This window comes from Chenopodium album, chromosome 20 (genome assembly GCF_948465745.1).
Source record: "Chenopodium album chromosome 20, dcCheAlbu1.1, whole genome shotgun sequence".
Classification (NCBI taxonomy): Eukaryota; Viridiplantae; Streptophyta; class Magnoliopsida; order Caryophyllales; family Amaranthaceae; genus Chenopodium; species Chenopodium album.
This window is the reverse complement of record NC_137853.1, coordinates 33,791,568-33,804,618: the sequence shown is the minus strand read 5'-3', so window position 1 is coordinate 33,804,618 and position 13,051 is coordinate 33,791,568. Positions and strand designations below refer to the sequence as shown.

The 13,051-nt window shown below is 30.7% G+C and overlaps 1 protein-coding gene across 2 annotated transcripts; it reads left to right on the top strand.

Moving 5' to 3' along the window:
- The first annotated feature begins 230 nt into the window (after nucleotides 1-230).
- LOC145598424 (uncharacterized) lies at nucleotides 231-7,373 on the top strand. 2 transcript variants are annotated; one of them, XR_014103554.1, is made up of 3 exons: nucleotides 231-663; nucleotides 1,072-2,554; nucleotides 7,242-7,373. XR_014103554.1 is itself a non-coding variant. In XM_081654775.1 (2 exons), exon 2 carries the CDS (start codon nucleotides 1,102-1,104, stop codon nucleotides 2,287-2,289), a length of 1,188 nt encoding a protein of 395 aa, XP_081510901.1. In that variant the 5' UTR covers nucleotides 231-663; nucleotides 1,072-1,101; the 3' UTR covers nucleotides 2,290-2,729. The 2 variants fall into 2 exon arrangements, 1 of the variants encoding a protein (XP_081510901.1); XM_081654775.1 differs by lacking the exon at nucleotides 7,242-7,373 and having other exon boundaries at nucleotides 1,072-2,729.
- The last annotated feature ends 5,678 nt before the right edge of the window (nucleotides 7,374-13,051 follow it).

Here is a 13,051-nt window from a genome sequence, read left to right as displayed (position 1 = left end):
ATCAGCAATCATAATGTGAACCATGTTTAGACAAGACATTATACAATGTACACACATTTATATATGATATACTTGTTTAATTTTGTCCATATATGGCTAGGATACGTATATAATCTGTATTTTTATTTACATACGCGCATTTAAATTATTAGTGGTAAATACCTAAATACATTATACAATACAGATAGAAACGCGTAATTACAAATAGGGTATAAATACCTATACATAAATACATACGCGAAGATTAGCTCGCGTGTCAATGTAGACACCACTTGCCACATGGTGGGTATGTATGCCATTCCTTTTCCTTTTTGGACGTGGTAAAAGAATTTTAGGCATCTTCATTCTTCTCTCCTCAGCTTTTCACTAGAGCATGATTTTCTTGAATAATTACCACCTCATCATCATGACTCTTCTTCCTCTCTTGTTCTTTGTACAATGATAGGAATATTTTGCAGCTTTAGAACCCTCTGAATCTTTCTTTAGTCTCCAATATATATACACATCATCTTCACTTAGCTTCTTACTGTTATCTCATCAACAACAATTCAACCTTACTTGTAAGTTCTAAGCTATCCCTTCACTATATATTTTTCCATGTTTGAAGAGCTCGAATCGAGATTTTAGTCTTCAGACTCTACAAGTATAGCCTCTACATTTTATGTAAGTTCATCTTTTTAAAACCTTCATCTTATTGTACAAAAAGGAAACTTTTAAAGCATATATGAACATGAATTTTTTTATTTTTGTTTAATTTTATTAAAAGCTACATCTATGTTTGAATTCTTTATGTTTATTTTATAAATGTAGAGAAATGTTCTTATTTTACTTCAAAATAATTGAATTATAAATTTATAAACCCTAATTACTGAATTTTCAAAGCAAAAATACTTTGATTTATTGATTGTGAAATTCAATAGCATAGTTTTTTTATTTCTTGTAATCCATTTAAATGCTAAGAGCTGAGATTTAGTAAATTTGTAGCAAAAATCAACAATAATTTAATGATTTATTTACTTTATTTGTATTTTTTTTTTTGGGTTGCCTCTTAATTTGTATTCTTGTTAGCAGCATTATGATGATGATGAATCATACAAGGAGATGATGAGTTTAAGAGATAAAGACGGTCCTTCGTACACAACGAAGCAAGAGCTAGGAGACACAAGCAAACTAAGCACTACAGCAGCTTCTTCAAGTAGTTCAAGGCAATGGTCATCAGGGTTCAAGAATCCAAGGATAGTTAGAGTATCCCGTACTTTTGGAGGGAAAGACCGGCACAGCAAAGTTTGCACCATCAAAGGGTTAAGAGATAGAAGGATTAGGCTCTCGGTACCTACTGCAATCCAACTCTATGATCTCCAAGATAGGCTCGGGTTAAGCCAACCGAGCAAGGTCATTGATTGGCTACTCGATACTACTAAACATGACATTGATAAGCTCCCTCCATTGCCGGTTATACCAGGAAGTTTTAACCCTTCTCAAGGAGGATATGGAGTCCCACTCTCTTCTGTTACGCCGTTTTTTGATGCTAGTCTGTTACCTTCTAGGAAAGAATGTGGCATTAATATTAATAGGACTACTGAAGATGTGGATGTGGATGAGGAGGATGAATCACTTGTCGCAAAATTGAAGTATTGGGATTCGAATTCAATGATGAGATCTAAACAAAAAGGAGTAGATCATCATCATAATGATCAAGGTACTTCTCAAGTTTTAGCTCAAAATTTATTCCCAATTGCAAGTTCAAATAATAATAGTACTAATAATAATAATAATATGTTATCTCCTCATCCTCCTTCCTTTTTGAGCAATAATCCTATGTTCAACTATTACCATTTGGAGCCTTCAAATTTATCTTTGTCTCAATTAGGAAGTCTTGGTGTTCCTTCTCATAATGATCAACATCAAGGCTCTTCTCAATCAAGCTCGACTCCACAACCTCCATCCTCGCTATCTCTTTCCTCAATGTCTCAATTTTTTCTATGCCCTCCCATGCCAACCACATCATTCTTCCCTCCTCATCAAAATTCCTCATTTATGAATAATAGTCACCATCATAATCCTCATCAAGTAGAGAATGACTTACGACAATTCAATCGTTTTCCTTTGTCAAACACTAGTCCTTTCTCTTCTTCTTTCCACAATAACTCGAGTGGATTGGATATGAAACCGGCCTTCCCTTTGAGTATGTCTCATGACCCTCATTTGCAACACAATGATGATCAAAATCGCCAAGGGAATAAGAGTAGTAGTGCTCATAACCTTTGGAAAGAATCCTCAGGAAACTAATAAATTCAATCTTATGAAAAGAGAATGAGAATGAGAACAAGTAGTTATCTGTTTTTCGATCTCTTCTTGCTTCTAATTCCGGTCATCAATTGTGAAGAGAAATGAAATGAATCGAAACAATTTGTTCTCGATTAATCATGGTTCATCTCAAGAGATTTATTTGCTAGGGTGACTACAATATATGCAAAGTAAGTTTTATGCTTGAATGAAGAAGCTAATAGCAACTCCTGTGCTACCAATGCAAAACTCAAAATACAACAATCAAGTAAGTTTTTTATATTTGATAATGTAACTTACATTTAAACTTTTGTACTAGACATGTTAATTTCTTGAAATTGTGATACAAAATATATATATAGGTGGAGATGAGCTTCTCTCTTGCAATGTTATAGACAATACAAGTCATGTTTTTTAAAGCAATGTTTTCTTATATTAATTATTGACCAATGTTTTCTTATAACAAGAGTAATGATGTACTGTGATATTGTTTTGACTTATACGATGTACGTTCGTTTTTAGAGGTAAGGAAATGGACCCCGTGAGGTATATTAGGGGATTATTATATTTACCTAATTGGGATATAACAAGTGTGCAAGCTAGTGAAACCTAAAATTGTGTAAGCACACTAGGTTTCTAATATGCCAAATGATGATTTATATATGGTCCATAGGGTTGTTTTAAAAAAAAAAAGTCGAGTCAATTTAAGTAGTGTTTGTCTCTCTGTTTCGTTTACTTTCAATCAAATTCAAGTCAAGATTGCTATTTTAAAAAAATAATAATAATTGCGAGTCAAGTTTTAATTTTTTGCTTCTCTGTTTCATTTACTATCAGTCTATATAATTCAAGTCAGGATTGAAACAGTAGACAAACAATTTGACTTGTGTTTTTCTCAAAAACTCGATAAAGTGATTAGGTGAATGAGCTTGATGAGCTTTTTCACGAATTTAAACATATTTCGAAAATTACTAAGAGATATATACGAAAAAGAATATAAGTATGCATAGAGGGAAAATGTAGGGTCAAAACACATCTCATGAAGTTCATTGTATCAGACATATATTAGTCCTTAAACAATTTGACTTGTGCTTTTCTCACAAACTCGATAAAGTGATTAGGTGAATGAGCTTGTTTGCAAATTTAAATAAATTCCAAAATTTATTAAGAGATATATACGAAAAAGAATATAAGTATGTATATAGGGAAAATGTATGGTGAAAACACATCTCATTAAGTTTATTGTATCAGACATATATTAGTCCTTCAAATAATTGTATTATCAAATCAAAGATATACATACGAAACTTCAAGAAACTTCTTAGGATAAAGGATTGGTAGGTAGTTGCTGAAATTTAAATTTATTTACATAGTAGCACCATAAAGTAGTTTATGGTATTCAAATTTGACATGATTATTCTTTTTGAGGAAAGAGCTTTCAAATTGTATTTGTGTTCATTGCTTTCTTCATCATAAACAAATTACAGCTAAGTTCATGGACTTGTGACATCAATATAAATGCTGACTTCATGTTGAAATTACGTGCATTAATTTTTATCTACACAAAACATAATATGCACACTTTAATTGATTTAATTACAATCCACACACAACATTCTATTTGTGACTTTAATTGGATTTGTAAACTATAATTTGATGGTATTTTTGCGTAAGTTGTTCTATACTTGTATTACAAAAAAGGTATATCAATAATATACGTTAAGTAATTTCAAAATTCTTGGGTGATTAACTAGGTTATAAGCCTTTAACTTGAGTTCAGTTCAAGTAACTCTGATTTTTAAGGGTTTTTATGTTTTAAAAATTTCACCTTTTATTCATACACTTAAATTTAATCAGTCTCTCAGATTTATTTTCCTGGCTTTTGGTGCATAAACATTACATGGGACAAATCTTCTAGGAACGACCACTTCGATCCTTCATACAGTCATACTCCTTGAATAAATACAACCAGAATTAACTTAATGTATGTCTTGTTAAAGCTCAACCTAAGAAAAAGCATAACTTAATATGAGAAAAACATACATTGAACTGATAAATTTTTCTAGCTAATGTATAGACGTTTTCTTTTGTTTCTTGAAGATCAAAGTTTTTTTATTTTTATTTTTATTTTATTTTTTTTTTTTTTTTTTTTTTTTTTGTGTCTATATGTATCTACACTAAGGGTCTGTTCTCATACACTTATTTTCAGTTCAGTTCAGTTCAGTTCAGCTCCTAATTTCCTTCTCTTATAAAATATTCATTTCAGTTCAGTTCAGTTCAACTGAGTTCAGTCAATGAGAACAGGCCCTAACACTACTCTCTCTTCTCCCTATAATGATCTTACTCTTCCAAAATAAAAGCTGTTACCTATTTAGCTAGTCATCTATATTACTATTGTTGATATTTTATCGTTTTATGAGTCATATTCTTTTTCTATTAAAGGGACATATTGGTTATAACTGATACACCATAATGGTGCTTAGAGCTACAATAGAGTTTAATTTGTTTCTCAGCTCCCCTACTCATAAAATCATCCATGGCTGATAGCAAGTTAGGATTATGTTCGAATATTACAACGAACCATATAGTTCATTGTAAGACAGTAAGAGGATCAATTGCCAAATTGTAGAGCACATCATATATTCTTTGTAAGCCCAAATACTGACTAGCTAATTAACCTTACTAGTTTGTCCGCGACTGCCACTACTTCGATCCATGGGGACACACTGTAGGCTACAACCTCACCCTAACTTGTTGAGGTAGATGCAATATTATCATATACGTAGTATATATATATATATATATTCTTTACCCTTAGCTAACCAGTTGAGCCAAGAATTGTAGAACTTGAGTCAAATAATCGAATTAAGACATTATTATTCCATTTAACCCGCTATTGATGAGGAGATGATACATAGCTAGCTAGGTACATATGTATATTTGAATCTTCACATGTATGTGGTGTTTACTGTTAATTGTTAAGCATAAATCCTTTGACCTAATGATGAGAATGAGAGTAATAACATACATATATCCTTTATTTTTATTTTTTTCGTTCTCTTTAAATGACCTAATTTAATAATTTTATATTTAAGCATTTTTTTTTTGTGTTTAGAGAGCCAAAAAGGTGAGTGATGAGAATCGATCCCAAAATCTCTTGGAATCAGAAGGGAAGCTCTAACCACTTGAGTTATCCCTTAAACCTACACTATCATATTATGATTTAAAAAGTATCATGACTTCTAAATCTATAGTTACACTGAGAAGAACAGAGGGAGTAGTATTTGTGGTCATAACATTCGTTTTGTTGCAGTATTATTGTTACCAATTTGAGTTGTTTATTTCATTTTAATTTTTTATTATAAATATTATATTATGTTTTTGTCAAAGCTAGCTTTGATGTCTAGGACGTGGGGGTAGATTTTAAGATTTTGTCACATCACTAGCGTATCATAACCATGACAGCATGCCACTTGTCTTATATCATTAAACTTGTGATGTCGGCTACATTTTGGCCATGACGTTGATGTCTATATTGTTTGTTTCACCCTTCAATTTAGTTTTAGAATATGTGCATATAAATGTATGTATGTATCATAAATTCATATAGAAATGTATGTTTGTATCATAAAACTTTTATATTTTATTCCTAATTGACTTATAACATTTTAATTTAGTGAAGATATTTATTATAATTTTCATGTTAATCTAGTGAAGAAATGAAGCTCCAAACCTACTTCTCTAAGTTTTGATCTTTACTTATATTTTAATATAGGTAAATATTTAAAAAGTTAGAACAAGTTCATGTATGGTACAATATGCATAGTCAATATATAATTTATGTCGTATTTTCAAGGAGTGTAAACTTTGATGGTACTTAGGTCACTTGCGTGCATGTAAATTTTAGGTTGGTCTGTGAGACGTTGGATATGCATTATACTGAGTACTAATTAATTTGTCATACAAAATTACAAACTATTAGTTATGCTAATATATGCATGCATGGTAGAGTGTAGATCTTGATTGTCATCTGACCTTTGTACTGTATAAAACATCCTAAGGACACTAGTACTTAGTAGTTAGTACGTAGTATATATTAGTATTGATGATAATGAAAGAGTAATACAAACAAAAAAATTAGGTAAAGATAAATGTCTAAACATTTTTGGCGAGAATTTAAAAGTTACAATGTACTCTATTTACTTTTCTTTGGATAAAGTTGAGAGGTTAGTACCTAGCATGACTAGCTAGTTACAATGATTAGTACTGATAATTGGTTCTGAACTTTGAACTTTATTAATTGTACTATATATGCATGCTTTATAAATTATAATGTACATTGTACGTCCTAATGAGTGGAACATGTTAGCTTAGTTATGTGGCTAGCTAGAGTATCTACGAGCATACCAAGTACTGTACCTATGTTTCAAGCATATACTCTGTATTCCGTAGTATTGATCATAAATATTACTCCATCCGTATCCCTTATGTGCCCCATTTGACTCAAAAAGCTCTTATAAAAAGCTAGTCAAATAAGACTGATAAGAATTAACATATCGATATCAAGGGAGACATCCAAACTTGGTATAACCTAAACTCGTTTCATCACTTCCCGTTCACAACATTTTCTTGCCTAAACGATCATTGGTTTTGATACCACTTCTTTTGACGAACTCAAATATAAAAATAAGGCAATTCAAATATAGCCAGAATAACATGGATAAGAAGTATGTGTAACCTAAGTTATTCACCTAATATATACTTTTACTCCATATCAATTACTGTGTTAGTTACCTTATCACTGTTCTTTTGGCGAAATAGGACAACTTTACTATACACATGAGAAATTTTTGCCAATAAATCTCCAACATTCATTCACATGTAAGAAGATAACATGCAACGACATTATTGCCAATCAGCTATTTATAAATTTAATGAGGCCAATGTTTTACCTGCAGCTGCTAGCTCGCTCGTATGTTAATCCTATCTACAGTAACTGATTCAAACCAGGCGTTGTCGCTCGCATGCATTCTTACAACTTTATATAAGTGAAAATCATATGAATACTTTTAACGATATATAATAGCTTCCAAAATTGTATGATGATCAATATATACAGATATTTGATGAAAATAAAATTGTTATTATTATATTATGATGAGAATGCAATTTTCTTACAAGTCATGTAAGTCACAAATGACAGGTGATGTACGTTGATGACATGCATATTATTCGATCTTAATTAATAAGTCTTAAGTATCGCCTTAATATTTTTTAATCAATTAAACTAGCTCCGGAGTAGTCGATAATCTTGACATCTACATATATATTAAATTAAACATTTATAAGTGAAAGAGTCAAAAGATTAAACTTTATTTTGACAAGATCAACATCTTTATGATTTGGTCCCTAGCAATTTCGGAAATTGACAATATATAATAAATGCATTTTGAGCATATATACTCGTACTACTTTGATTCCGAGTAGTTGAGTTATCTCACATCAACAAGAAGGCGTAGATTCGATATCACCGACTATACGCAACAAAAATTATTGAGATAAAACCTAATATTGAAAGATAAATACAGTATAATATAATATAACTAGGTGAAAATATCACATAACCTCTTTAAACGTGGTCAGGCTTTCAGTGGTGTAAGATTCAAGCTTAATTGGACTGGTTAAAACTAAAGTCAAGAATTTGATAAATTATTTACATAAATGTCAAACCTTTCTCGTATAAAAGAATATATTGTAATTCATTTAGGGTCATAGTACAGTATGTAGCCAATTAATGTAGGACATAATATGTACGAGTGTTTTCAGGTTTATGTGTGACATGTTCGACAAAATTAGCTGTTCTGTATATTGATAATTATTTCATTTTTTGGACGTCTAATGAGTTAATTATTAGGAATTTTTCAAAATATGAAGACAAAATTTGATTTAAAATCTAGACATCATCCACTACTCTCAACAACCTCAAAGTAATTACCCTCCTACTACAAAATCTATATCTATCTATAACTAATACTAAAGTAGCAACCGCTTACATCATCATTTCCTAAAACTAGACACATGTCAAATTGTCATTATAAATTTTCCCTCCAAAATTATAAATGATGTCATCATGATATTTTATTTGATTTAATTAAAATTCGATTAGCTATTTTATTATAAGTGTCAAATTTCGAAAATAGTTTATCCATCTAATAATAATTTAATTTTCCTTCCTCACGTAGCCCTTTTATTACTCAATTTTTATATGAACTCTAAATTTTTTTTAATATTTGATGCATTATTTATTTCGGGATTTTTTTTAAAAAAAAAATTTGGCATGAAAAATAAACAAATGTTAAAAAAAAATTATTTGTTTCAATCGTACATCGCACGAGACTAATCTAGTATAGAATAATTATTTGCCAATTAGGTCATAATAATTTATGTATTTTTTGGGTAGATTTAGTAATTACAAGGGAACTATTAGACTTTTTTTTTAAAAAAAAAATAAAATAATAATTTTAAGGTGGGGACTAATTAGACTTTAACCAAACAAATATGCATAGATTCCCAAAAGAAAAGTAAACACTACCACTCCCTTAGTTCCCAATTCTTCTCTCTTTTTTATTATTTTTTTTCTGTACAGTTTCAGTGTAATATCGTAATTTAATTATCTCAAATTACATATTACAAAATATAGAATAATTATTTGAAAACTAAAAATCAAGATACATTTAACACGATCTTTCATATTATGTTTTGAACAAAATATAGAAAACCGTTAAAAATATCATATTCAATTTCCGTTGAAATTTCTTAAGATCGATTTTACAGGTGACAAATTAAACAAAGAAGCATGGGAGAATATGAAAACTGCGAGTAAATATAAATAAAAAAATTACCCCCTTTAATTTTTTTTAAGTCAAAATTCATAAATTTTCACTACCTTTTCCTTAAAGAAATGTATTTTGCCAAATGCCCATAACCATTTGAACCGTACATAATTATATTGTGTAAATAATTTCAACTCCATAACATGTGAAATTTTGACATAATTTTTGCCTAAATTTAAATTTAATAATTTAAAAGAAAAAATATATATATTTATACTTAGCCTGTCTTGTGTACAGCTATCACAGCGTGTGACCGCTTGTGAAAGAAGAACAAAGTAATTCCTATAACACTAACCATGTAACTCATTTAACACTGACCGGGTAACCTAAAGTAACCCCTGTAATATCGACCAAATAACCCCTATAATATTAACGAAGTAACCTTCACGATAGTTCGTTTGCCACACGGTGTCACTACAAGAAAATTGTCTTTTCGTAGCAATTATTTTGTAGCGATTGTATATTTGCTACAATAAGCAAGTATGTTTGTGAAATAATTAAGAAAATCGTATCATTTTACAATCGCCATGGTTTTCCCATATAAAATCGATACGGAAAACATAATAATACATATTCACACATTTTTGCACATTTTTAAAATTATAAAAAATCGTATCATTTACAATCGCCACAAAATCCCAAGATACAAAAAGCCTATTCTACACTAGGTATATAAATATTGTTTGACAAAGAATATATAAAATATGTCATAGCATATTGCCTTATTGGTAAACATTTAATATAAGAGTTTGAGGTTGCATGTACGAATCTTGTAAAAGTCATATGTATGATTTTTTCTTTTTTTTTTTAAAGAAAATGCGTTCAACATTTATAGCGATTATAATCGCTGCAATAATCAACACGATTAGATGTAGTAGTTTTTCGTATCGGTTATTGAGGCCAACCCCAGTGATATTGAAAACCACTACTAAAAGCTAAGGCAATGACAAATATTTTATCGAATGACAATTCGTTGGGAAAGCTTTTTGTTGCAATTATAATCGATACTAAAGGTTAAAATAATCGCTAAGAAAAGGTTATTTTCTTGTAGTGTGTAGCCAGCCACATATTAGAATTTGTGATCTACACTACTCTCAGAGGGACCATTCGGTTTGTTAAAGCTTGGCTAATTAGCCAAATTGGTATAAAGTTGGCGCCCTTGTGACATATTGGTATAAAAGTTATCGCCGGCATGGTATTAAAGTTAGCAAGTTGTGACAAATTGGTATAAAAGTTAGCTACCGGCGACATATTATATACTACTAATTAAAAATCTTGGGATCGATGCTCATCAGTCAATACCCGCCCTTAAAACTCTCTAGACACCAAAATAAAAAATACTACTCTAGTACATACACTCTCAGGAAGCAGTCCAAAGCATGTCACCGTCCAGTACTTGCCTCACATACGTAGTGCAGTACTATTGCTCGCTGGAATAAAATGGACAGTTTATAGGGAGTTCCGTGTTCATCTAACATCTTTTCTCCTCCGCCGAAATTTCGAGGGGCGGGGCGGGGCGGGGCCGCGGGGACGGTGGTGTGAGGGGCCGGAGGATTGTTAGACCATATCAATCCACTGATAACATGCTAGAGATAGACAACACCTACGGTCTTTTTCAACAACTTTAAGTCTCTTGTAAGTTATTCGATCTTTTAATGGGAGATAGACCATAACTATCATACATTTTGCTATTTTTTTTTTTTTTTTTTTGAGGTTCTTAGCAAGTGTACGAATTTTTAATAGTAATTTTAAGTTAGAGGTTATGTTATACTTCAATTAAATACAATTGTTAAAAAATTTTGAGCTTGTTCACGAGCTTTTCGAGTTGAACTTATTTGTGTTGTAGCCTTTGTAGGTCATGTATCTCAACCTAGCTTAGAAAAGTACTAGTATAACTTTACTAAAATGAAAAGTGTAACCATTATCTCAAAACAGTTGGAATATGGTATTCCCGACATCCAATAAGAAAAGAATAAAGCGTAACCAAAACCTATATAGTACATGTATGCTTAAGACCATTCTGTAATTAATTTCCTTGACTACTTGGGGCATAGTCTGACTTACTGAACTGAATAGAGCTGAAATGAAATGTTTATGAGAAAAGGAAATTAAGAGCTGAACTGAACTGAACTGATTGGAGTTGAACTGAATTGAACTGAACTAAAATTAAGCTGAAGAGGACAGGCCCATGATATGTAGTACAACTTTCGTAACACAGGTGCACCCTAATATTTCAAAGCGGGGCTGAAAACTGAAAAGGAAGCGTTGACCTATTTCCAAACTTAGCTTATTTTGTGGACCGTGCATTTGATTATTATGATAGATATGTGTATGGCTATTTATAATTGAGTCGCTATATTATAGCTTGATACACTCAAAGTCATATATGGTGGCTCAGTCGTCTTTTATGCATTAGAGGACGATCATAATTTGTTATTATCTTGACTATGTATAGAAAAACAAAGGATCACATTTATTGTCTGGTATTATTGTATACTCTCTAGTCTCTATATTCCAACTTTTAGAAAACGTGCAAAAAATGCTACATGATGCATAATGTACAATGGTAGTATCGTATGCAAAAAGAATGAAAAGGTACTATGGTACTATGCAAGTGTGCAACACAATATTGCACATACAAGCTAAGGCCTAAGGGCATCCTTCTGATGTTAGGAGCAATTTCGAATGTACTTAAATTATGTATACGGAAAAATTTGTACATGGACTCCATAATTAATGTATATGGCATTGGCCCTATTGGATTAAAATTCGAACTTACGATTTAATTAACTATTGGCCTTATTGGATTAAATTACGAACTTATGATATATTTAATTATCAGAAGTTAGCCAATATTCAAATGAAAATAGTATAGTGCACCCGGGTGCACCATGCGCATGGAGCACCCGCAAAGAACATTAGGTATAGTTTAAAGAACATGGGGAAAAAAAAACATACTAGCGTTGGAAAAAGAACATGCTAGTGTTTGAAAAAGAACATGCATACTAGTGTTTGAAAAAGAACATCTTGTGTTTGGCAAAAGAACATGTTTGTGTTTGACAAACATACATACGTAGTATATATGTTTGATAACATGTTTTTCAATAATACAAAATACTACGTATGTTCTTTGAATTTGGCTCGTATTTTTTTTTTTTTTTGAAAGATGGCTCGTATGTTCTTTAAGGTAATGAGTTCTTTAACGTATGTTCTTTAACGTATATTCTTTAACTTATGTTCTTTAACTTATGTTCTTTTATGTTATTTTAAATTTTGAAATTTGAAATTTAATTTTAAAATGAAATCTTGAATTATTTTTAGTTGAAAATAATTTAGAGAGAGAAGTATAAAATTATTATGGAAAGTTAAATTTTTGGAGAGAGAAAAAACTATTTTTGGGAAACTGAAATCTTTGGTGGAGAATTTTTAAGTTAATGTGTTATTTTTCATGAAATTTAATAAAGTTTTTATCATGTTCTTTGTGTAATGTCTTTATGTTCTTTAGTAATGCATGTTCTTTATTAAAAACATACATGTTCTTTTTTAAGAAACTAAATGTTCTTTTTCATACACCTAATGTTCTTTCCGCTTTTTTTTTTAACCGGGTGCACCATGCGCATGGTACACCCGGGTGCACCAACCATACATTAATATTCAAATTGTAGCTTGATACTTAATGAATCTGACTTATATTATGATTTACAATAACTTGAATATTATTAACCACTACTAATCTTGTAATTAGACCATATGCTAAGTTGCTAACTAGTTCACATGACCAATTTAACTTTTTCTATAGATAGGGGAATACAAGTTTATATTATGTGAAATTTCACGAATCTAACCAAAAAAAAAATGTAAATTAAAGTACAAAG

Bases quoted from the DNA above. Each gene is read 5' to 3' on its own strand.
- LOC145598424 (XM_081654775.1), top strand. From the start codon at position 1,102: ATGATGAGTTTAAGAGATAAAGACGGTCCTTCGTACACAACGAAGCAA.